The 25,918-nt window shown below is 55.1% G+C and overlaps 2 protein-coding genes across 3 annotated transcripts in view; both read right to left on the bottom strand.

The window, feature by feature from the left end:
* Positions 1 to 668: 668 nt before the first annotated feature.
* ADAM8 (ADAM metallopeptidase domain 8) lies at positions 669 to 10,420 on the bottom strand. Its single transcript, XM_074924176.1, has 20 exons — positions 10,361 to 10,420; positions 9,865 to 9,941; positions 9,507 to 9,585; positions 9,323 to 9,399; positions 7,431 to 7,617; positions 6,886 to 6,951; positions 6,714 to 6,782; positions 5,899 to 6,068; positions 5,729 to 5,810; positions 4,934 to 5,082; positions 4,505 to 4,682; positions 3,491 to 3,733; positions 2,733 to 2,928; positions 2,419 to 2,518; positions 2,136 to 2,319; positions 1,959 to 2,036; positions 1,769 to 1,853; positions 1,511 to 1,625; positions 1,237 to 1,414; positions 669 to 842 (listed from the first exon to the last, which is right to left on the bottom strand). The coding sequence occupies exons 1-20, from the start codon at positions 10,418 to 10,420 to the stop codon at positions 669 to 671; spliced, it is 2,547 nt and encodes an 848-aa protein (XP_074780277.1).
* A 7,585-nt stretch (positions 10,421 to 18,005) lies between these two features.
* Positions 18,006 to 25,918, bottom strand: part of TUBGCP2 (tubulin gamma complex component 2) — a 42,043-nt gene continuing 34,130 nt past the window's right edge. For both annotated transcript variants that reach the window (XM_074924165.1, XM_074924164.1), the window contains exon 18: positions 18,006 to 18,329. In XM_074924165.1, the coding sequence (XP_074780266.1) occupies positions 18,224 to 18,329 (106 nt within the window). In that variant the 3' untranslated portion in view covers positions 18,006 to 18,223. The remainder of the gene's footprint in view (positions 18,330 to 25,918) is intronic.

Raw genomic sequence — 25,918 nt, forward strand, 5'->3', positions numbered from 1 at the left:
TCAACCTAAATTGTATCAAAAATGGGGAGGTCTGGTTTCACAACAGGTGGCTCAAAATGGTCACATAAGGGTCATAAGTTAATGGCTGCAGTAAAAAGGTTCCCAGGAAATTCCCTTTCAGGAGAACAGTAACTCAAGTGATGACTTCAGAGATAGAAGCCCTGCAGGGAAGCCAAGCCCAGCTTGGACCTGCCAAAGCCCCTGTCGAGATCCCCGTGAGACTGTTCCCTGGGCACGGTCCCAGTGCTGCAGCACCCCTCCTGCGCTGGCAAGCCTGGGGGGCAATGCCAGGAGCCCCTCGCCATGGCCCCGGCAGGGGAGGGGCAGAAGCAGGACACATTCAAGTCGTCAGGAGAGAAGGCAGCAGCTCCCAGGGCGCAGGAGAGCCGGGACCAACTCGGGACTGGCCTCAAAACCAGAGCTGGCATCACCCCTGCTCCTGGTCTCCTCACAAAGCCCCCAGCTGATGGCTCTCCCTGGGCACCCATGAGGCTTCGAAGTTTCGTAAGGCACAACTCAAATATCTGTAAACACTGGTGCCCTCCCAGGGGAGGGTCTGGTGAGCGATTCAAGTAAGGGTGGAAGCGAGACAGCAGCTCCCCAGCTGTGCCACTCCAGTACCAGAGCCAGCAGCTCCTTGGCCGCAGTGGTGAGCAGAGCATCCTTGGTCACCTCCTGGCTGGGGGTGGCTTCAGGGCCACCTTGGAGGGGACACCCCTCTGAAAGCCCGAGGCAGGTGTCAGCAGGGACTGGGGGAGGGCTGGTCCTGGTGGCCCCTCACCATGGCACGGCACCTTGCTCTTTAGAGCCGGGAGAGGCTTGCTGGGCGGCTTCGGCTTCGCCTGGTGGGAGGAGAGGAGAGACCCCAGTCCCTCACCTGGGTACCAAGGAGAGACCCGGAGGGGGACAGAGGGCAGAGAAAGCCCCTCCCCCCCCCAGTCATCAGTTGCCTGGGCCACCCCATGGATGCACCCCACACGCCTGGGGCTGGTCAGGCCAGGGGACGCTGGGGGAGCTGTCTGGGAGTGGCCCCCCACTGCAGGAAGGACAGGCCGCCCTGCCACAAGGCAGCGGTGGCTGTCACGGGGGTGGCTACCTGCAGGGGCCATCCTGGAGAGGTTGATGTCACCTGGGGGCTAGGTGCCAGCAGCTGCAGGGTCAGTGGAAAGGGGGGTGAGAGGCTGCCCTCGCTCCCTCCCTCCCGCTGCGCGCCAGGGCTCTGTTCAGCTCCCTCACCTGTGGGGCCGGACGGCAGGGCCCGAGGGCCCGGGTGTCCCGCCGGGCTGCTGTGCTGCTGAGCAGCTTGGGGTGGCCGATGTCCTGGCGGGACAGCTGGCGGCGGGCAGGTCGCGTCCGGCCACCCTCGGGGAAGAGCGGGTTGGCGAGGCCCGCGGTGGGGCCGCTGGAGGGCCTCCTGTGGGGCACAGGGACAGTGGGGAGCTGATCCAGGCACACCCCAGGGTTGGCCGCAGCTCAACCCTGCTGCGGGGCAGAGGAGGGGGGGCATTACCCTTTCTGAAAGTGCCTTGTCCCCCTGCCTCTGAGGAGCACGACGCCACTGCCGAGCAGGATGCCGGAGAGCGCCAGCACGGCCAGCACCGCTGCCACAACCACACTGCTGCTCCCTGCGGAGACACGGCCGGCATCGGGATGGGCACCCCCGCGCTGGGGCACCCCCGGGAGTGGAGCAGTGCCTAGTGGCACCACGGCAGGGTGCCCACACCTCCCCAGGCTTCTTCCACAGCACACGTGTGCGAGGGTACCGTACCTGCCGTCATCTCTGAAATCTTCTGCTCGCAGTAGGGCGCTGCCCAGCCTGGCTCACAGTGACACTCCCGCTTGTGGTTGCACACCTGAGATGAGGGGAGAAACCATCAGGGTGGTGGATGTGTCACAGGGGCCGGGACCACCGCCCAGGCCCCACGGCTGCTTCAGGAGAGGATGATCCCACAGCATACCCCGTGGTGGTTGCATTTGGCTGAGCAGTTCTTGTTGCCGTAGACCAGGAGGTTCTGGCAGCGCCCGGCATAGCAGACCTGGGGGCAGGCAGGGGGGGGGTCTGAGGCTGCCGCAGGTCCCCACGGCCAGTGGTCACCCCTCCTCAGCCCCCCCAGCACGGCAGCCAGCATACTCACCATCTCCTCTCCACACTTGGCGCCAGTGGGCACCAGCCTGAGCTTGGCCACCACCTCGTTGGCGTCGCTGCTGGCGATGACTGCCTTGCACTTAAAGCGGCCGAAGAAGAGGGAGTAGGAGCCACCGCCGAGGACAGGGCTGGCGTTGTCACTCAGGCACAGCAGTGTGCCGCACTTCACATCCCTGCGGGAGAAGCGGCCATGAGCACCAGCGGCAGGGCTGGCACGGGGCTGAGGAGCGTCGGACATGGACACCCCCGCACCCCCCTCCCCAGCTCCTTACTTGGGGCTGCAGGGCCGCTTCCCATACTCGGTGAGGCAGTGGAGGTGGAGGTGTTGCTCGCTGTTGTGCTTAAAGCAGACATCAGGAGCCACTTGGGCCTCTGTGGGACACATGGAAAGGGTCATGCAGAGCCAGAGCCCACAGCAAGCTGCCAGCGCCAGCGCCCACACTACTGGGTCAGGGGCCATAGCACCCCAGCTAGGGATGCAGGAGGGGACCACGGCCCAGCAGTGCCCTGGCCTGAGGAGTTGGGGCTCCAGGCACATCACCCAGCACGTGGGGTGAGGAGGGTGGACAGGGTAGGGGAGCGCTACCTGCGCCCCAGAGCGCACGGCACTGCTCGCCGTGCGAGGGGCAAGCCCCATTGTAGCAGTAGCCTTTGCCGTTCTGGCAGGGGATGCCGTTTTCCTGGAAGACGTCCTCCGGGCACTCCGGGCTGAGGCCGGTGCAGTGCTCGGGCAGGTCGCAGTCATTCTTGCTGGGCCGGCAGAGCACGCTGGCAGCCTTCACCTGCACAGAAAAAGGGATGTTGGCACTGCCTCAATGCTCTCGCGTCCCCTGACTCACGCAGGCACCACAGCCTGGCAGCACCCTTGTCTTCAAAACCTCTCCCAGCACACCACAGATCCAGACACCGCAGCTTGTGCTGCTCTGGCACAAAGACATTTGCTATTGACTGAGCTACTGCACAGGACGGAGCACCATCAGGCCTTGGACTGGGTCTTCCCATAGTTAAGTCTCTCTCTTTGGGCAATACCTTGTGCTTTGTACTTGCCTCAGGGTTCTCTTCCATCTGTTAAGGCATCGTGCAGGAACCAATGCATGTAACCCTTAACTTTCTCTTGGATGAATGGAACGGAAGAGTCAGGTTGGTTTCCCAAATCAGGAACGGGCCATGCCAATCTCTTCTGAACATTGCCCAGTTCCTTAACACCTTTCATCCAGCACCTAACCTAACAGAGCCAGGGGACCAGAAAGAGAGGCTGCTTCACCTTCCCCACCGCTTTCCAGGTGAGATGCTGACTCCACGTAGTGAGTGCATCGACTGGAAAGCATGATTCCCTGGCCAGACTTTGGCCAGGCTGCCACAGAGGTCCTTCAGGCTCTCCAGTGGGCTGTGGACACACCTTGCCTCTACCAGGAAGCTCTGGAGGATATCAGGGCAGGCTCGCACAAGTGCCAGCAACTTTCCCTGCCAGGCTGGCCCCCCCGCCAGTGGCAGTACCTTGCAGTCCTGGCAGCAGTCCCCCCGGGCACACTCAGCTCCCTCTCTCAGCTGGCAAGTGGTGGCGTTGCAGCAGCGGTCGGAGCACTCCTGTGAGACAGGGAGGGACTGAAACCCTCACAAAAGCCCCCTGAAAGACCTTTTCCTTCCTTTCTGGGGGGACCCAGTTGACACTTCACCAAGTGCCAACAGCAATGTAACCACGATGGGCTGAACCATGGGGCAAAAACCACAGCATCATCCCTGGTGTGAACCATTCCTTCTGCTTCTTTACCCCCATTACCAACACCAAAGCAAAGGACCAGAGAAGATTTTTCAGAAGATTGGGCCTGACCTGGGCCCCTGCTCTCTGGTAGCACTCTTTGCCCATCTCCAGGAAGAAGACAGGAGGGTCTCTGTGCTCTCTGCATTGGGGGAGCATCCCTTCAGATCCCAGGGCAGAGATGTGACCCAGGGATTTATCCCAGACATCGCCCGGACGTTTGTCTCAAATCTCCCCCACCACACTGCAGTGATGGGGCGCTAGGGATGCAGAAAAGCTGCTGAGCACCCCTCTTGAAAGGACAACATGCCATGATGTCCCCCTCCTTGGATCACCACTTTGGAGGATATGCTGGAGGGATGTCCATCTTTCTTAGGTAAGCTCCTGCAAAAATCGCAGCCAGCCACACGAAGGGGGGGCACACATCCAAGTTAACAAATACCCTCTGCAGGTAAATTTTTGGCAGAAGCGTCAGGAACATAAGGACGATGAGGCTTGCAAAACACAATATCCAGGGAAGAGGCTTGCACAACCTGAATGGAAGATCTCAGGTCCCTGACACCCACACTCCTTCCCGGGCTCTCAGGGAGCATCCCTACCTCTGGCGTGCCGCAGTCACACTGCTCTCCCCGCTCCACAAACTGGTTCCCGCACACCGGCCCCCCGTACAGCTCGTCTGCCCTGGGGACGTTCAGCAGGCACCTGGTCCTGGGGTCCACGAGGAACTGCCACATGTCGTGCTCACTGCAGCGGCTGAAGAGCTTGGGGTAAACCAAGCTGAAGGGGCAGAAAAACAGGCAGTCATGAGTAGAGATGAGAGCCCAAGGGCCCTCACAACCACCAGAACAAGGAGAAGTCGGAGGGCCACCAACAGACTCAAGGGCACCGACAGACCTTTGGAGTGCAGCTTCAAGTGGAGTGTCCACCCACACCTGACCATCTCACGGGCTTCACCCCCACAGGACAGTGCTGGAGGACACCTTGAAACATTTGCTGCCCAGGGATATTCCCCTTTCACCTTCACTCACCCAACACTTGCCGCCATGACACATCCTCCATCAGATTTGGGGACAGGACAGCGGCAGCCAGCAACATCTTCATCGTGAGACATCCCCAGGTTGTGTCCCATCTCATGAGCCATGGTGGATGCAGCGCCGATAGGATTCATGCTGTGGTCCTGTGGGGCAAGAAGTGCAGCATGGTTCAAATGCTCTCCCCAGCATCTCCACCACGGGGCCCACTGCGGGGGCTCAGTGCCAGGTCTCGCTGCTGTCTGCAACGCTGCCATGCTGAGGTAAAGGAAGACAAAAGCTGGACTTGGTCCCATGGCCCCTTAAGACCTCCAGACTAGGATCTCAGGGGCATAAGTGTGCTTAGATATAGTGGCTGCCCTGAAACGATGCTCTGTGGCGGTTCGGGACAGCTGCGGGTCCCACAGGCTGCTCCAGAAACGGAAGGCCTCCCTGGAGAGGAAGCAGAAGCACAGCCAGGATGGCCCAGGAGCAATTGCAAACCAAGTCCCAGCCACCTGATAGGTGGTGGGAGCTGCTCTGGGACCCTCTCCAGGGTTCAGGTCTATCAGAGCCCTCTGTGGGCACCCAGCTGGGTTTCCACAGCTACTCCTCCCCTGTGGCCAAGGCTTCTGTGGGGGGACAGTCACTCAAGGGTCAGAGATGCTAGGGGCCAGACCCAGCCCTAAGGCTGTGAAGTGGGAAAGCTGGAGACCAGTGGAGGAGAGACCTGCTCTGGAAAACACAAGGCAGGGAGCACAGACCATGGGATCACTGCTGCCCTCCCAGTGCATGCCTGGCGGGGGGACCCACCTGGTTGACGCCTCCTGAGTCCCTGGTGCACATCACAAGCTTCTTGGCGAGCCCTACGGTTGTGCCATGGAAGTCTATGCCCCTGTGGGATTGAGATGCCACGGTGGCCATGTGTCCTGGGTGGCAGCAGGGCTGCAAGGATGGCGAGGTGGTGGCCCCCGCATCCTTACGTGATCAGCTGGGCATTGTCATGTGGCTTCCTCCGCAGCAGCTCTGCCTCCCGCCAGTGGAGGAAGTTGTCCAGTGTCACCTCTGGGTTGGGACTGACCATGATTTTGTCCTTGTGGCTCCACACCTCCAAGCCAATCAAGGCCACCCGCAGGCGAAGAGGCTGATAAAGCTGGGGCAGAATCCAGACCAGAGGAAGTGCTTAGATTTGAGCTGCACAAGCAGAGGGAAGGTCTCACCTCCCCTGGGGAACCACAACCAAGCCCAGGACCCCACCTCACTGCACAATATCAGCTCTGTCACTCCCTCAATAAATAACACAAGCTGGGGTGACCTCATGGACAGGATTGACCCTGGGACCTCTGGGCTCTCTCTTGGCCAGTGAAGGCTGGGATGCTGCTCCCACACTGCCGACCAAAGAGTGAGGCTGAAGCAAAACAAGCAGAAACCCCACCTTGGTGCACTTCATCCATCATCCTCCCCTCGTTAGCACCCACTCCAGTTTGAGAGTAGCTGTGGGACATGTCCCCAGGAGTCCCAAGCAGAAATTTCTCCCCCCTTCCCTTAGGAGAGAGCTGGGAGGCAGCTGTCCCACACTCCTGAGGACACAGGGCTGACCTGCTTTTTGTGTCCACTTTGCACACCCCGTTGGCCAAGGGAGTTGGTCACTGTGTGGCAGCCCACCTGTGGGCTTTAGATTGGCTCCAGCTCCACCACCCTACCCATGCCAATCTCTCCTCTGCTGCATTCCTGCCTGTGCTGGCACTGCGGGGCACGTGTAGGAGCCAGGAGGGCACATCCAGACCCCTGGGCTCACCTTGTCAACATGGTTCACGATTTCCTTCATGCGGTTCTGCACCGTGCGCAAGTCCTTGTGTTTCCTGAACTATGGAAAAAACACAGAAAAATTTCCAGGCTGGCTCCGACCTCCTCACTGCAGTTGATGACAGCAAAAATGTAGACACCAGCATACCCCCCACCCTGCTTACCTCCTCGTTGTCCACGACCAGGACCAGCTCCACATATCGGGGACCTTTGTGTAATGGAGCTGATTTCTGGAAGGGAAGAGGAAAGTGAGCACAAGAGGGACTCAGCTCTGCAGCTTGTTGAGCCCTGCAGTTGACCCTCCTGTGGGATGTGTTCGATCCTGGGGCATCTTCCAATGTTATTCAAGGCTAGGTAGGTCTTCTAGCTCTGTTTTCTGATGTTACTCTGCTGGGTGTTTCAGACATCTTCCAACATACAAGGAAAAACCCAAGCCTGCTACTGGTTTAAGGCATGAGATAGGCTCTGCAAGCACCACGGAGCTCATGGGGTAAGAGGATGCTCCTGCTAATGGTACAGGACCTGAGGACTTGTTCCCACCAGGAGCTAGGCCACAGGGAACAACCTGTGTTTGGGTACCCAGCCAACAATGCGTGGGAGAGGAGCATCTCCAAGAGATGCAGTATGGCCTCGCTCCTCTCCTGGACTTCACAGGACCTAGGCTCTTGCAAATTTAGCTACAGGAAGGAGAAGCAATGCAATCCTTAACCCAGCGATAGAGCTTCATGGCTGCAGGAATTTTCGGTTCGTGGTCATATTCTAGGGTGGCGCTGGACTCTCGGCACGTGCCACGCTTTCCCCGCAGATGAGCTGCTCTGTACACTGCGTGCCAGCCGGCCACATCCTCCGCCAGGGGCTCCAGCAAGAAGGTGGTCTCATTCACCCGGAAGAACCCACTGCCAAGAGAGAGGGCAGGCATCAGGTTGGGGAGATATCCACCAGGACACGAACAAACCTACACACACCCTCACAAGTGCCTGCGATACAAAATATAGCTGTCAAATCCCAGCTAGGAAACCACCCTACACCTTCACAGCTCCATAGAGAGCTTGGATGAGCCACAAGCCACTAGCAGGACATGACAGTCAGGTCCTTCTGCCCACATGCATGAAAACCACACTCAGTGCAAGTCCCAAGCAGCCCTTGGGCAGTGTGTGAAGGCCCACATTGCTGGGCAGAGGTACGGGATGTAGGAGCTCACAGCAACACAAGGGACTGAAGGCCTCTTCCCTGCAACCTCGCCTGGCCCAAGAGCACATCAAGGAGGTGCTGCAGGACGGAGCTGACCCAGGGCGTGCCGGCGGGTGGGGAGCCATAGGAAACATGAACACAGTATTTGGTTTTGGAGGCTGCAGAAGCACCAGTTGAACAAAAGGACTGTAAGGGAGGCTGGACACTGGCTGCTGGGCTGCGAGGGAGCAAACCATGGCATGGCATCCGTGGCTGTACTTTGGGCAGCAGAAAAGTCCCAGGGTTTAGCAGGGAGGACTGCCTAGTGCTGCCAGGCCAGGTTTAACAGAGCATTTCTGTGGAGCAGCTCTAGCTCTAGCCTTCGAGATGCTTTCTGTGCCCTGTCTGTACCGTCCTTGTCTTCTGTAGTGCCCTTGCGCATCTTGTCCTCCTACTATACAAGGCTATCAAACGTCCCATGCATGCACAAACTGTGCAAGCCAAGGTCTCTGCAGACACAGCCCCTGCTCTCAAAGTGAGGAGATGGCTGCCATGCAGCTCCAGCAGGTATTTATCCTGCAAAAAGATCCTGGTGCTCTAGGGATCACCTGTCCTCTTCACACATCACCCTGCAAGGGATCCCTTCCTCTCTGGCTTACTCTGTTGCAGTGTCTGGTGAAAGAAAGAGAAAAGCAGAGTGCGAATCTTCCATGTCAAAATGAACAACGTGCATGGACCTGGTGGCTTGGGTTGCTCTGCAAGGATGCTTTCTGCTGTTAAATGAAGGTGGACCCAAGGCAGCTTTTGAGAAAGGAGCACCAGCATGGCCAGCAGCTGGTGGGTAGAGGGAGACACAGCTGGCCTGTATGTCTTTATCAGCACTTTTCTTTTGGAAAGGCACTCAGCCATCAGCTCTAGGAGCTTGCCAGGGCCCAGAGGAGATGCTGGCTGCCTGCATCGCCATGAGCACACCTTTGTGCCGCTGCCTGCAGCACTCAGGGTGAGTTTGGTCCAGTCTGCCCTGGGAAGAGGACAGATCCAGGACGAGCTGTGAGTTGCTGCCCAGGGAGAGCACTCCTGCCCAGACCTCCTGTCATGCTCAGGTTTCCAGTCTTGTCTGTGCCATCAGTCAATTCCCCCAAAACAGCAGCCTTAGCTGCAGAACGCCGCGTGCTTTTCCTGCTGGGCGCTGAGCCAGGGCAGTCAGCACTCCTGCCGCCAGCAGGAAAAGGGATGTCTTCTTCTCTTCCTTGGGGGAAAGCTGAGCTCTCCCTCCATCGGCACAGCTCCGGCTGGCCCGTGCTTGGTTACACCAGCTCACCGTGACACGGCACCACGTCCACCAAGAGCAGCGCCATGGTGTGCACCGAGGCCAGGCTCGGTGCTGTCCTCTGGCCAGCCGCAGTGCCCCGGGGGAGTCAGAGGTCCTACCTGAGCCCATTGCAGGTGCTGATGCTCGCTGCTGAATCGGCGTATCCTCGCACATGGCCCTGATAAAAGCAGTGATCCTGCGGCCGAGAGAGAGGAGAGGTGTAAAGAGGGTCAGCACCAGCTGTCAGCATGGTGGGACCCTGCAGGAGTGGGGAAACTGCTGTCCCAGGAGCCAGCCCCGTACCTGAACATCTGGCTTCTCCGTGATCTCCGTGCCGTCAGCCGAGTAGTGTGTCTCGGTGTAGTGCTGTCCCAGCAGCTCCCTGCAGGTTGGGGAAGGGGCGTCAGCACTGACCCCAGTTTTGGGGAGAGGATGGAAAGCTTTTGGGATGAGGTTGGCCAGGTTGGGTACAGTGGGCCCATGATCTCCCTGGGTGGGTTTGGCAAGAAGGGAAAAAAAATGCAGTATTTTGCTAGCAAGGGTCTGGACTGAGGTCTCAGATCACCGATGCAGTGACACCAGACCTTGGAGAACTGATGTTCATGGCAAGGGTGGGAACCGATCCTCCCCCGGCCATCCCGCCATGCACACCCGCACTCACTTGTTCTTCTCCAGCCGCAGGAGGTAGTCCCTGCCTTCGGCACGGACGCTGTAGAGGACGTGGTCTGGGTAGATGCTCTGCGTGAAAGACAGACATCACAGACTCACTATCACCAGGAGCAAAAGCTACAGAGGAGAGGACTTCTGGGCTCCTGCACTGCCCAGAAAGGGCATGGGGTCTGCATGGACCCCACTGGAAGGCAGATGAGGGACAAGGAGCCTGGCTCACCCTGAAGGCATCCAGCAAAGACACAGGAAATCAGAAAAGAAGAAAGCAAGCATGTGGGCAATAACATAAATCTCCAGCACATCCTGAGATAAAGAACAGGTCACCAGCAATGAAACAGAGTCAGCAAAATCTGATTTCCCGTGTCTGACACATGGCTGCAGATGGCCATGCCAGAAACTGAGGTTTCCTACTCATCAATCACAGATCTCCTTTTTTGGAGACTGAGCTCAGCACTTACTCACAGGCTGAACCACAAAGATCCCAGTACCCAAAGGCTCTCATCATCAGAGACTTCCTTCTCTCTGACCGATCTAACATGCAACCTCATGGCTAGAGAATAACCTTCTCCTCATTCTTGCCTGCTGCTGAGAGTTGATTTTAGTATCACCATGTGGCAGATCCCCCAGGCACCACCCCAGTGCTGGTGGACGGCACCTCAAGGCATCTCAAATCCAACCTCCAGTCATTACAGCTGGGTCAGGATGGCTGCAGCTCAGCCCAGCTGAGCCCTGAACCCCCAGGATGGAGCCATCCTCCAGAAGAAGTCTTGTGATCTCCACCTGCAGATGATGGACTACAGACCTCCAGAGGTCCCATCCCATGGCAGCCACTGAGAGAAATGAGCATCCCTTGCACGGTGCCCCGTATCAGGCTGCACCCTGGGCACCACGGACCTCCTCAGCCGCTACCACAGCACAGAAACCTCTCCTGAGGGCACATCCTCAGCTCTTATGGGATCCCAGGGTGGAGAGTTGAGCAACAGGCATAGCAAGTGTCTCCTGCAGGACCAGCATTCCTCCCAGATGAGGTGTGCAGCCTCTCCCTGGGGAGGATGACAGCAGCTGCTGTTATACCATGGCTCAGCACTCCCAGAGGGATGATCTGAAACCTGGCAGGAGCTGGGGCTGGGTGGAAAGTCCTGCTGACTCAGAGCCAGCGGGGCCAGGTGAGAGGGTTTGCCCATCACTCGGTCACCCTCAGTTCTACCCAGTTTATATTCCCAATCTGAAGCAGCAGGCTGCCGGCCACAAAATATCTTCTCCACATGCCAAACAGGTTGCCACAAGCCAGCCAGGCAGCCCTGGCTGCAGGCAGGCACACCTTTGGCCTGTGAGCACGCTCACTGGTCACCAGCAAATTCTTCTCTTATGAACAGTGTCTCCTGCCTGATGTGGCCCTCCCATCCCGTATCTGCCAACAAAGCAATGCTTTGTTATTGTTGGCAGCGCTGGAGCCAGAAGAGGTCTTATGAAATGGCAGGAAAGCATTTGGAAGGGATTGGTGGGTCAGGAACCATCTCCTGGAGACAACCGCAGGGCAAGTTTTAAAAAAAAAAGTCCTGATAAAGCTTCTCTGAAACACCCCCTTCCTTATTAGCATGGCCTTTGCAAGGGCTCCAGATGGGCAGGCTTTGAAAGTGCAGGCAGCTCAGCGCTGCCTCTGCCCCAGCCCCGCTAACCTCAGGAGCATGACTCTGCTGAGCAAGCAAAGCAGAGCTGTGGCCACAGCACACAGAGAGGAGGGATTTCTTCCAGCTGGCCTTACTAAGAGACCCAGAGAACTGGGGATCAAGCTTACTAAGAGCTTGCAGAGAACTGGGACGTGATGCTACCCTCCCACCCCAGCACAGGGTATTCCTTCTCTGGGTGGGAAGAGGCGACTGGTCTCAGTAGGACAGTAGGGATGGGGCTCACTGCACCATGCCGTGTGTCAGAGGAGCTGCAGCACGAGAGAGGAGAAAAAGAAGGCAGGTCACTGGGCCACCACTGTCCCTTGCTCCTGCTCCACCTGGCCCCACCGCTCACTCCGCAATGTCCTGCTGCTTCCCGCAGAGCCCTAGGCTGGGCCAGCCTCTTTGCATCAACTGATGCCTCTTTGGCTCAGCTGGCTCCAGGACTCAGTGAGGGGATCAGCAGGGCTGTGTGAGCACAGGTGTGCTGAGGGAGAAGCTGGCAGCTTGCAACACCAGGTCTTACACAGGCAGGAAACCATCCTCCCATTTCAATACAGCTCTTTGAAGTGCTGGAGCATGGGGATGAGAGATGTGATTTCTGCAGTCAAAGAGCATGTAACTATAAATCTTTCTGAAGGCCCTTCTTGCTCTTTTTTGGGTCCCTATCCATGAAGAACCCAAGTTTGCCACATGCCCTGTCATGCCCCTGCTAAGAAGACCATGGCCAGTGGGAAGGCTGGCATCCCAGGAGATCCTGTGTAGCAGGACCCAGGTCTCCACCCTGTCTGCAGGGCTGAGCATTTTGATTTAAGCAAAGACAGAAGGGAGCTGGTCTGCTTCCAACCTCACCTTGCATATGCTTTGCTGGACCAACCCCATGTGTCCCAACTGCTCTGACCCAGGAACCAGCTCTTGGCTCATGCACTTCCCAGCCAGAGACTGGTAACACAAAGCCACAGGAGGAGCTGGCAAAGAAAATGCCCATCCAGCTACCTGTCTCCACTTCAAAGAGGGGCTTGGTGGTGGTCAAGCGTTGTTGAGAACCTCTTCCCCACCAAGGTGGGCAAGAGAACCTCTGCTGAGAACCATTTCCTCACCAAGGGAGAGCAAACCCAACTTTCATCCAAGAGAAGGAAAATGCCTTGAAAGGCCAGAGACCGCATACCCTCAACACAGCAGGCTGGGGAGATCCAAGGACTGTCCAATCCAAAACCGACTCCAGTTGCCACCCAGTAGACACCACACCCACGACTGTCCCGAAGTACACAGCTCAAGGCAGATGCCTTCTCCCATGCCTTGGAAAGCAGAAGGATGCTGAGATGGGTGAGCTCCCCTTTCCGGGGGGATCGGTGCAGAGCCGCCTGGCACGCCCTGCACAGATGGTGTCTCTAAATAGCCTGGGGAATGTTTATCTCATGGACAAGTTTAGGTTTCTAGAGCAGGGAAAACAGATGCTTTCAGGGAGTGTTTCTGAAGCTAGTTTATCAGAAGGGGTTTGAATCACAGATGAACGTGCTGTATGAAGCGTTTACTAGGAAATAAATGTCCCCAGACCTTCCATCTCATCAGGTGCTAAAGTTGGTGCTTTTCAGTCCTAGAGAATGAATCCATGTATTTGGCTGAATTTCACTTTAAGGCAATGAGGAAAGCATCTCTGAGGTCAAGGCCATCATCCTATGGACGTCAACCCCGACCACTCAAAAAGCCTGAGTCAAACCCCATTCCTTCCCTCAAATTACGAGGTTTCCCAAGAAAAATAACACTGGCTTGCTTTCATGTGGATTTCTGCAACTTTCTGATTCTTATTTCCCCTGTCCCAAAGGACCAAAAAACCCAACTTCAGCAAGCATAACAAGAAAAGTGCTTACAGCTCAACGAGAATTTGCAAATCCCTCCTTAAGCAAAGACCAGATGTCACAAGATCACTGCAAGGCTGCAAGAGGTAGCACCGCTAGGTAATGTCTCCAAAGAAAGCATTGGAGAAAGCAGCACCCCTCCCTCCAAGAGTCCACCCTGCTATCTGCAGTTCCTATTTTGACCCAAAACAGCCCAGGAAAGCTGATCTGATCAAATACTTCAAGATCTCCACCCTCTGGGGTGGAGGCAACACAAGAAAATGTGCACCGGGTCATTCTTCTAGCACAGGGCCAAGGGGGTCCAGCTCCAACACCTCCCAACCCGGACTCCCTGCAAAGCCAAGAGGGTACTGGGAGGTGATGTTACTCACAGGTGGCACAGGAAGGTCCCTCTTTCCCCGAGGCACCGGCACCTTGCGCGGTATCATTGTCTCGTACTTTTCGACATGGGTGAGCTGCTGCTCCAGCCTGGCAGTGGTGCCTGGGAAAAGTGACAGGGCTTTCAGTCAGGATGCCCAGACACAACCACGTCAGGGGATAATGGAAGGGGACGACATGAAGGCGCAGGAAAGAGCCAGAACAGCAAGTCCTGAAATACCTGCTGGGAACGCAACTCCCTGATGAGCTCCAGGGATGCTCCAGCCCCCGACCCAGCCCGGCACCCAGGGAGCACTCAGCATCACCCATGGGCAAGCAGGCCCCTCCAAGGCTGGAAAACCCTTCCGAGCCCCCGGTGTGTAAATAAAGACAGAGGTTTTTTCAACTTCCCATCTTGATGCCAGTCTGTGACTTGGTGTCTGGCAGCTGCCAGGGGCTGTGTTTTGGGGAATGGCCCACGTCTGGGTGGGCTCAGACCTTCTCCCATCCTCTTTTTTTTTTTTTCTTTATCAGCCTTTTCAGCAATGAGCCCTCAACCGGGAGCTCTCCCCGCAGCCGTGCCTGTGCTCCCGGGGTTAGACGGGGCCAGCGGAGCCCTCGGCGAGGCAGCGGCAGAGCAGACCTCTCCGTCTGCGGGTGCCTGGCGGCCCTCGCCCACGGCGCCCGAGCGGGAGCCAGGAGCCTCATCACCACCCCCTCGGCCGGCTGAGTCACTGGTGTCCCCCCCCTCCTTCCAGCACGCCGCAGGCTGGCGGTGACAAATTTCCTCTCGCTCGCAGGAGCCTCCTCCCCGAGGTGCCTTTACATAACGGCGGGTGCCCCGTCTGCGCGGGGTGGCGGGGGGGGCACGGCGTGGGGTCACCGAAAGCGTCGCTCCCCGCGGGGGAGGCAAGCCTGGTCCTCACAGCCCCCTGCTCCCTCCTGCGCCTTCGGAGGAGCCTGGGGAGGTGACGCCGCGATGCCACCTGAGCACCCCAGGGCTCAGCCCGGCGGCCGGAGCAGCCGACACTTCACGGAGCTGTGACCCGTCCCGAAAAGCCGCCCCGCGCCCAGCGCATCCCCTCCCGCGCCGCGTCCCACGCGTCCCCTTCATTCCTGCAGGGAAAAGTATCACGCCCCCACCCCACGCTGGTGCCTCCAACCCTGCCCCAGGGCAGAAGAACACCCCCCCCCTCAGCCCCGGGGAGCCGGGCTCTTGCCCTGCACCCCAAAAACTTCACGCTCGTCCCGTCGGGGCGCACGGCTGCCCGCCCTGCCGGGGACCCGCGCCCGCCCCCCCCGCTCACCGTGGAGCAGCAGCAGCGGGAGCAGCGGGAGCAGCGGGAGCAGGAGCCGGCGGAGCAGGAGGAGCGGCGGGTCCATGGCTCGGAGGTGCCCGCGGTGCCCGGCCCCACGCACCGCCGCCACACGCCGCGCCGCGCCGGCAGCCCCCGCCCGCCGTGACTCACCGCCGCTCGCGGGACGGGACGGCACCGGCAGGGGCGGGACCGGGCGGCGGTGGGGCCGCCCCCGGCGGGGCGCTCCGTGCGGAGCGGGGCTGGCGGGGGGCGGAGAGGGTCCGTGGGGCACCGGGGAGTTGTCTGCGGGGCGTCGGGGGGTGTCTGTGGGGCACTGCGGCGGGTGTGTGAGTGTCAGAGGGCGAGCGTGTGGCATCGGGGATGAGGGGTGGTCCGAGGGGCACTGGGGGCGGTGCCCGTGGGACACTGGAGGTGCCCGCCTGGCTCCAAGGTGACGGAGGGGCTGGAGGGCCCGAGGACATTGAGCTGCATCTGTTGGACATGAAAGGATCGTCTGTGGGGCACTGGGGCATCCCTGAGGTGATTTGGGTGGACTCAGCGCTGAGGGATCTGGTGGAGTTGGGAAGGGTCAGGGTGAGGTTCATGGCTGGACTGGAGGAGCTTCAAGGGCTTTTCCAACTTTGATGATTCTGGGATTCTGTGATGCAGGAGCTGAGGGAGGCTGCACTGCCAGAGGGCAGCAGTGGGGCTGGGGAAGCGTTGGGGACTGTCGGCGGGGCTTTGAGATAAGGGAGCACTGAGATGATGGAGGGGCTGGGGTCACCGTGGGAGACTGAGCTGTCAGGAGGCCTGGGTGGACCGTGTGACATCAGAGTATATCAGTGGAACACTTGGGACCCTCCCTGACCCCAAAGGATCAGAGGGGCTGGGACCACCATGTGGGGCTGAGCTGGGAGGTGTACGGCCCCCTGAGCTCTCCACTCTGCCACGGGGCTCACTGCTGCCTCTCCCTTGTCTGCTGAATGGCTCAGCCTGGAAGGGACCTCTGGAGGTCCAACCTCTTATGGGGAAGGGATGAGATTACCTCCCACCCTGTCCGGTTGCATCTTGAAACCCTCCAGTGATGGGGACTCCACCACGTATGCCCCTGGGGAGCTCGTTCCAGCAAGTGACATATTTCTTAGGTTGAGATGAAACCTCTCCTGGTGCAACCCATTGCCCTTGTCTTTTCTGCCTGGCAACTTCTGAAGAGAGAACCCCCCTCCTGCAAACTGATTTTTTTATACTTTCTTGGTGTTTCTGGCCAGGACCGGCCAGGAAACGCCACATTTAACTTTTGCAGTTAGTGAAAGAGGGGGGTTGGACACCGAATTCAGGTGTTGCAGAGCTACATCACCAGGGTCAAGCTTCCTTCAGAACAGCACAGAAACCACTGCAGTCAACCATTTCTCCAATGTCTTCCCTCTTTCTACCCAAGCTTTTCTCTAATTCCCTCCTAAATAGACATCTAAGTTTATTTTTTAGAAAAATAAAAATATTAAAGCTCCATGCTTATGCTTTCACCTTCAACACTCCTATTCGTGTCTGGTTGTGCAGGTTGCAGGCAGTAGCACGGGATCCCATAGAGGTGGAGCACCCACATCTCCCACAGAAGGCGTGTGCAGGGAGGGGAGCCCCCCTCCCAGGAGAGGGGGGCCTTCCCGACCCCCTCAAAAGCTGCGGGAAGGATACACACAACTGTCTGCATGTGTGCACATGTGGGTGCGAGCAGGACTTCTTGGGATTACTCACAGATGGGTGCTTAGAAATTTGCTGTTGATTTTAAAAATTAACATTTTAGAAATATCTACTATGTCTGCTGAGACTCAATGCTTGCTGGTTAATAATGTGTTCCTAATCTATAAATGGCTTCAATCTCGATTTATTTTAAATTGCATGAACTGAGTTTTTTCCAGCTACCATGCTGCTCATAGGTGTAAAAAATGTGTGACCAAGGGTGACAGAGTGAGGTGCCAGGGGAATCTCTGAGAAACCAACCGAGATGCTGGGCACCAAGAGGTAAGCAGGTTCTTCCAGGGACCTGAGCCCCTCTGCCTCTGCACCCTGAGCTCGAGGGTCAGGCTGTCACATCTGTAGATACACAGAAACTTCATGGAAATGGCCAGTCAACTTCTGCAAGCCTCCCTGACCTGAGAGGCCACCTTGGTGGAAGGAACAGGAAATTTTCCCTTCCCCATGAACTGCACAAGTCCTTTCCCTGAAGAGCCAGATGATGCTGGCGGAGGTCTCGGTCCTCAACCTCGCCCCTCAGTCCTCCAGACCCAGGACTGGTGGCCTCCATCCTCTCCTTGGGTCTCTCCCCTCTGTCAAGCTGGAGGACCAGCTTAAGGCCACCAGGGAACAGAGGACCTGGCTCTTCCTTCCAACGCACTCCAGAACATCCTTGCAAGGAAGGAGGTGAGTGAGAGAAAGAACAGCCCATTAACAGCTCTCAGACCTGTATCCACAGCCCTCGCATACCCCCCCAGGTTCACACACTTGCCACTGAGGCCTCTGGGTCTCTGGCACATGTCTTGGTTACCACTGGCAGCCTGGGAGACACTTTTCCTCTCTTCCACCCTCTACCACACCTGCTCTCAAACCATCTCAAGCAATTTTCATGTCTGTGAACTCTGCCAGATACCTGCAATTCCTCTGCTGAGGACTCACACAATATGATACAAACATCACGTACCTGCTCATCAGCTCTGGGCCCCACCTCATCGGTTAGAGCAGCTGATCAGCTTCACTGCAGCGAGCCCCCAATTAGGCTCTCCCCCCAAAATAATGCCGCATGGCAGCAGAGCAAGATCTCTGTGAGACAACCAAAATTTAGTCACCTGAAAGACTAATTTGCACCCCGAGTTCTGTTGACAAAATAACCCAGGTTATTTTTTTTTAATTTATTTTACAACACTCAAATACATTCTTTTACAATGTAGTAAAAAAAAAAAAAAAAAAAAAAAGACTTAACAAAAGCCTCCGAGAAAGGAAAACGCATTACACACATTTCAGGAGATCAAACATTCCCATCTCTCTGGGACAACCCTTATGGTTCGTTTCCAGCTCGTGCTGCCAATGTGGAGGGCTGAGTACTCCCTGCTCCAAGCGCCCGGTTCTCTGCTGGTGCAGGAGAGGTGGTGGCTGGAAGGGGCAGCAGCAGAGCTTCACTGGGCAGGTACGGCCAGGTGGGGAAGCAGGGGAGCTGCCTTCCGGCTGCGCTCGGCAGACATGCGTTCCAAGCGCTCTGTGTAGAACCCGTTGAAGTCCAACCTGAGAGACAGAAAACCCAGATGTGTCAGAGCCCGCCGGCTCAACGCTGCCAGGAGCAGCACGCGGCGAGCCCAGAATGCTGCCAAGGGCCCCCACGAGCTCACTGCTGCAAGTGCTGCGGCACACGTGCTTGTTGAGGCGCTCACAGGCAGCGAGGGGATCCAAAATTACCTAAAGTCTGTCATAGGATCAGATGAGTTTTAGGACATGGTTGAAATGAGGGGTGCGAAGTGAAGCGGATCGCACCGCGGGAGGAAGCGGAGGACACTTGCTCGTGCAGGGGGGGCCTGCGCCGCAGCACAGACCTCAAGCAGCCGCACTCTCCCCAAGCACCCCGCTGAGCAGAGCCTTGCTCCTACCAGCCATCCCCCAGAGCAGAAACCTCTCCCAAGGCACCAGCTGAAGCCACACCACAGCAAGCTCCACGCACGGGGTACCCCAGGCTGGGTAGACACAGCAGCTTGTTCAGAGCGACAGGGATGTCTGTGCTCTGCCACCTCTTCTGTGCTCATCCCTTGACAACAGGCTACACTTCACCTGCTCTTTACAGGTGCATAAACACATCGGGAAGGACCAGCTGATAATAGCTTCTTCTCCAGAGACACAGCTGGTCCACACAACCCTGAAGGTGTGTCACTCAGGGACAAGGTGCCAGGGGTGAGGGCTCCTCAGTCTCCACACCCTCATGGCCACTTCCCACCATTCCTTCACCACCACTCAACTCCAGTGTTAATTCCCGTATAAAATCCACCGTATTATCCACTGTAACTACCATGAAATGTTGCAGTTTCTATTACCACCACTCCCTTGCTAACACAAGTATGCTTCAAACAGATTCATGATTCAAGAAGGCAAGTAACTGGTTGGAAGATGCTCATCCCAAACCACAAGTATTGCTGATACTTGTAAACACCTCTCCAAAGCAGGCAACAGCGGCAATATCATAATCCTGTCTCTTTAATAATCCAAAACGATGCCACAAAACCACCCAGCTCCACACCTTCCTTAGGCAGATCACTGCACTACAAAGCCAACTAGAACATGTGCAGCTCTGAAAAACATGTGCCCTGGAACACTAAGCAGTAGTTGATATAAGCCTGTGAATCACACAAAAGTTACGCTCTTCATTTCTCAAATTAAGCTGCTCCAGTACTAAATGAATGGGCACAATATTTGAGCTTCATGTTGCTTAACAACCTTACACAAACGGCAACAAATTGTTCCTTGACATTTTTTGGTGACTGAAGAAAACAGAGCCTCGACAGATGGAATTTATCTGTTGCTCTCTCCTGGTTGAAAAGCTTACATCTCTTTCGTCCTTCAAGTGTTGTACAAAGGAAACCTGACACTGAAGCGGGCATATTTACCAAACTTTGATTCAAATATAAGGCCAGGGCTCTTTTACATCCTTCCTTTGAGGTTGTGTTCCATTTCTCAAGTTGCTTTATTTCAAATTTCTTGAATTACAGATTTTGATTTGCTTCCCTTTCAGCTGTTTACAGGGTTAAATGTTCTTTGATAACTATCTCCTAAGAATTTGTGTGGTACTTCCTCAAACACTGCTTACACTTCAGTTTCTTGTTTTGTGGTTGGAACTTTTAACCACTGGGGTTTCTATCACTTCACAAGTCCTACTGGTCTTACTCTAAGCTCAGTCATTGCTGTTTCCTCCAAACTGATAAAGGAAGGTTATCTGATGAATGCTAACAGCACTTGATGGGTAAGATTTCTAAATATTTGGAATTAACTAATCCTTCTGATGAAGTCCTCTATGCTGTAATTCTTCTCCTTTTCACTACTGGGATGTGAAGGAGTGACTCACTCTGGAGATTTCCTGCAGCTGTCAGCACTGCTACTGATGGAGCCAAGGCACCTGAGTAGGACTTCAGCATGCTGAAGATCTGTGAGCTTCCCCATTTTGAGGAAACCCTCTGGATCTCCATCTTCTGTGTGGTGATACAAATATGATGGTTGTGCCTCAGTTACTCAGTACTGTAAACTGAATAAATATTAACCAGGACCAAGTAAGTAAAAGCAGGATTATGAATAAAAGAGATATTTTATTATCTTACATGTTGACTATCAGCATCAAAAAGCACTCATATAAAAAGGTTATCATTTATAAGAAAAAAAACCCAGTATGTCTTATAAACTCTTCCAACTCTCTGTAAAATATGTTATTTCAGATGGTAACCATCTCTGCTCTGGTTCTTGAGTTCCTGTTGCCATAGAGTCCAGGACTCAGTCCAATAATCTTTACAGACTGAATGAGAGCTAAACGTTGTGTCTGGGCATTCATTGTGGGACTTCCACTCTTTTTAAAAACATTACTGGGCAGCCTGTAGAAATGGAAAGACATGTTCTGTTGCATGGCCTGTTAACATGCAGTATTTCAGTTAAGGAAATGGGGACATCTGGTTTGTCAGTAAAGGTACAGCTATGTCCAACATCTTGGTGAAGACTCACATGGTCCCAGACAGTCCAAACTGGGGGACTCGATCATGACGACAGACCTGAAGGCATAAAGACACAGTATTTCCTCTGCAGCCCCTGAACAGAACGAGGGCATGGAAATACCAGGGGGCAAGGGCTCAGACCCTCTTCTGAACAACTGGCTGCAGCTTAGGTTGCACTGTCAATGCAAAGTGCTAAGAGAAGCATTTTGTTTTCTCAAAATCTGCCTGAATCACCATACTTCTCCTTTTTCCCAAAACAGGAAGCACTTGTTGTAAAAAACCACCTCTCCATATTTGGAAGAACTGGCTGCAGAGCTTCCACAGCCCAGGAGTCACAGCTGACACTCATGTGTAGCCTGTGAAACACAAAGGCATCTGGTAAAGGAGAGCTCCTGGCCATAGCACCATGGACACACCGTCAGAGAAGATACACAGCCAGTCTCCATGGTGCAGCATCAGCCTGACCCACCCTCCCGGTAGATGCATCACGCTGACACAAGGGTGGGGAGGCAATGATAAAAGAGGTAAACCTCTGATGAAACATGTAGGAGCAGTGCTGGAAAGAGGACACCAGCTGAGCTACTGCCAGAAAAGGCCTTACATCAGTGTCTGGTGTCACACGTGATAAAGTGGGATGGAAGGCTGTGGGGCTTCTGCTGTTGCATGATGTAAAGACTGGCCAAGGATTTGACACTGTTGACTTCTTGGGTGAGCTGAGAACCAACCCCAGCCTTGGACTGAGCTGCATGATCCCACCAACAGGACAATCTCCACATGTTCTTTGCAGGACTCGAGGACTGGCGGGGGGGGGCAGGTCACGATGCTCTTCTATTAAAAGAGCAGGCAACTTTGTCTTCAACACTGTGTTGGCCATGCCCTGTGCAACCTGCAATGACGTCCAAGCAGCTGGATCATGGTGTTAGTTACCGTTGAGGTCTCCTGGATGGAGCATCATAAAAAAGCCCGTCTGTTAGAGCTTGGACTAGTAATAATAAAAATGTAAGCACTTGATAAGCAAGACTTCTGGTCCTTGGGAAAACTGCTTAAGGGTTTGGGGGCACAAATTGTGTTCTCCTCCATCCCTTTGGTTGGGGGGATGGATGAGGAAGATCACAGGAGAATTCAGCAGATGAATGGGTGGTTCCAAGTCTGGTGTTACCATCAGGGCTTTGGAATTTTTAATCATGGGTTGGTATACAGGGCACCGGATCTTTTGACATTAGACGGGATGCACCTGTCCCAGAGAGGGAAGGGGATTTGGGGGCAGGAGTTAGCTGGGCTCACTGACAGAGCTTTAAACTAGATTTGAAGGGGGAAGGGGGCAAAACATCAGCCCATCTGAAGTGCATGTATACCAAGCACACAGCATGGGTAACATAACAAACAGGAGGAGCTTGTAGCCGTGATGAAACAGGAAAATTACGACGTTGTTGCTATTACAGAAACATGGTGGGATGTCTCCCGTGACTGGAGTGCGCCAATTGATGGGTACAAGCTCTTTAGGAGGGACAGACAGGGAAGGAGAGGTGGTGGGGTGGCTCTGCATGTTAAGGACTGTTATGATTGCTTCAAGCACAGGTGTAGAGAAGACAGGGTTGAGTGTCTTTGCATTAGAATCAGGGGGAAGGCCAACAGGGCAGATGTTATAGTAGGAGTCTACTACAGGCCACCCAACCAGGACAGAGAGATGGACGAGATATTTTATAGGCACTTAGGTGAAATCTCACGATCGTTTGCCCTTGTTCTTGTGGGTGACTTTAACTTCCCAGACATCTGCTGGAAATACAACACGGCAGAATGAGACCAGTCCCAGAGATTCCTAGAATGTGTGGGAGACAACTTCCTGATGCAACTGGTGAGTAAACCGACCAGAGAAGGTGCCCTGCTGGATCTCCTCTTTGTGAACAGAGAAGGGCTGGTGGACCATGTGGAGGTTGGAGGACGACTAGGGCACAGCGATCATGAAATAACAGAGTTCTCTATTCCTAGAGAGGTCAGGAGAGAGCTAAGCAGGACTGACATCCTGGACTTCAGAAGGGCTGACTTTGTCTTGTTTAGGCACCTGCTTGAAAGGATCCCCTGGGAGACTCTCCTGAAGGGTACAGGGGCCCAGGAGGGCTGGGCGCTCTTTAAGAAGGAAGTGTTAATGGCTCAGGAGCAGGCAGTCCCCAGGTGCTCTAAGAGAAGCCGGCGCCAGAGAAGACCACCCTGGCTGAACAGGGAGCTTTGGCTGCAACTCAGGAGAAAAGGAGAGTTTACAGCCTTTGGAAGAAGGGGCTAGCCACACACAGTGATTACAGAGAGGCTGTGAGGCTGTGCAGGGTGGAAATCAGAAGGGCTAAAGCACAACTGGAAATTAATTTGGCCTCTGCAATCAAGGATAACAAGAAAAGTTTCTATAAGTATGTCAGTAGCAAAAGGAAGTCCAGGGAGAGTCTCCATCCCCTGCTAGATGCAGGAGGAAATTTGGTAACAAGTGATGAGGAGAAGGCTGAGGTGCTTAATGCCTTCTTTGCCTCAGTCTTTAATAGCCAGGTTAGTTGTACTGATGAAATCCAGCCTCCGCAGCCAGAATACAGAGACTGGGAGAACGACCCCCCGGCAATCCAGGAGACAGTCAGTGACCTGCTGCATCCCACAGACACACACGCGTCTATGGGACCAGATGGGATACACCCAAGGGTGCTGAAGCAGCTGGCTGGGTGCTCGCCAGGCCACTTTCTATCATTTACCAGCGGTCCCGGCTGACCGGGGAGGTCCCGACCGATTGGAAATTGGCCAATGTGACGCCCATCTATAAGAAGGGTTGGAAGGATGATCCGGGAAATTACAGGCCTGTCAGCTTGACTTCGGTGCCCAGGAAGCTGATGGAGCAGCTCATCCTAAACACCATCATGCAACACATGCGGGACAACCAGATGCTCAGGCCCAGTCAGCATGGGGTTATGAAAGGCAGGTCCTGCTGACAAACCTGATCTCCTTCTATGACAAAGCGACCTGCTTATTGGATGAGGGAAAGGCTGTGGATGTAATTTACCTGGACTTTAGCAAGGCTTTTGACACCGTTTCCCACAGCATTCTCCTGGCAAAAATGACTGCTCAAGGCTTGGACAATCACACACTTCGCTGGGTAAAAAACTGTCTGGATGGCCGGGCCCAAAGAGTTGTGGTGAAGGGAGTTAAATCCAGCTGGCGGCCGGTCACGAGTGGTGTCCCCCAGGGCTGGGTTTTGGGGCCACTCCTGTTTAACATCTTTACTGATGATCTGGACAAGGGGATCGAGGGCACCCTCAGTCAGTTTGCAGATGACACCCAGTTGGGTGGGAGTGTTGGTCTGCTCGAGGGTAGGGAGGCTGCAGAGAGACCTGGACAGGCTGGAGCCATGGGCTGAGCCCAACTGGGGGAGTTTCACTGAGGGAAAATGCCGGGGGCTGCCCTTGGGCCACAACAACCCCCAGCAGGGCTACAGGCTTGGGGAGGAGTGGCTGGAGAGCTGCCAGTCAGAGAGGGACCTGGGGGGGTGATTGACAGCTGGCTGAACATGAGCCAGCAGTGTGCCCAGGGGGACAAGAAAGCCAATGGCATCCTGGCTTGTGTCAGGATTAGTGTGGCCAGCAGAGACAGGGGAGTGATCTTGCCCCTGTACTTGGCGCTGGTGAGGCCGCACCTTGATTACTGTATTCAGTTTTGGGCCCCTCACTACAAAAAGGACACAGAGTTACTCGAACATGTCCAGAGAAGGGCTACAAAGCTGGTGCAGGGTCTGGAACACATGTGCTATGGGGAACGGCTGAGGGAATGGGATTGTTTAGTCTGGAGAAGAGGAGGCTGAGGGGAGACCTTATCACCCTCTACAACCACCTGAAAGGAAGCTGCAGAGAGCTGGGTTTGAGCCTCTTTAGCCTAGTAGAAAGCGACAGGACAAGAGGGAGTGGCCTCAAGTTGCGCCAGGGAAAGTTCAGACTAGATACTAGGAAGCATTTCTTTACAGAACGGGTTGTTGGGCGTTGGAATGGGCTGCCCAGGGAGGTGGTGGAGTCCCCATCCCTGGAGGTGTTCAAGAGCAGGGTCGATTTGGAGCTTAAGGATATGCTGTAGGGGGGAACTGTGCTAGGAGAACGGTTGGACTAGATGATCTCCGGGGTCCTTTCCAACCTAGATGATTCTGTGATTCTGTGATAAAGAAAGAAGCAGAGTTGGAGCACTGAGGAGGAGTAAATGTTCTTGCCTGGATGACTCAACTGCTTGTGGTCTCAATCCCTGAAATGAGCCTGACTCTGGATGCTACTGGGACACCCAGGAGTGACAGCAGCGAGGGAAGCATATTGCTTAATCCCTTTGGCCTGTCAATTTTTCTACAGATGGATCCTGCCTGTAATCTACAACAGTCCAATGACAATAAACAGTGATGCCCAGGCAGATGAAGGTTGACTTAAAATGTCCAAAAAGGCCTTGATAAGCTGCACCATCATTTTCTACCAGGATCTGCAGAAAGTTAGCTGTCCTGGTTACATCCTGAAAGAAACAGCAATTAATTGTACAGCTGGGGCCTCCACTCAGCCACAAAAAAAGTCTCTGAAGAATTTCCAAGATGAAGAGGACACCTCAGACTCTGGTCACTTCAGGGATGGAGTGAATCAGAGTTATCAGGACTGTGGAGAAGGGCTCCTCACCTACCTTCCCACTTAAGCAACTGAGTATCAACCAACAAGAGCAGTCCTGGTGGTAGGAAGATGAGCTCCCACCCTGACTGGCACTGCATTTCCTTTCAGATGCCTGTGAGTATCCCTGTCCTCCTTAAATAAGGAATGCAATCCTACAAGGAAGAAGACAAAATATGTAATTCTCTCCAGTGTTGTGGGAGCTGGTGGGCTGGACTCCACTCCTGGAAGTAACATGGATGACAGGTTTTAGTGTTCAACCTTGCTCTCAGCTGTGTGACCACATCTCTGATAGAGCAGCAGATGCTAACACGGGAGGCCAGGTGCTGTGTAAATGCATGGTAGTTGCTGGTCAAGAAGTTCTCAAAAGTAAAGGACAACTGGAAGCCCAGTCTCCTGCTGGAATACTTCACAAAACAGTGTTTGCAAAGGTTGGTACCAGGAATCCTAGACATCCCTGTTAGATGCTGTT

The sequence above is a fragment of the Athene noctua genome, chromosome 21, assembly GCF_965140245.1.
Source record: "Athene noctua chromosome 21, bAthNoc1.hap1.1, whole genome shotgun sequence".
Lineage (NCBI taxonomy): Eukaryota > Metazoa > Chordata > Aves > Strigiformes > Strigidae > Athene > Athene noctua.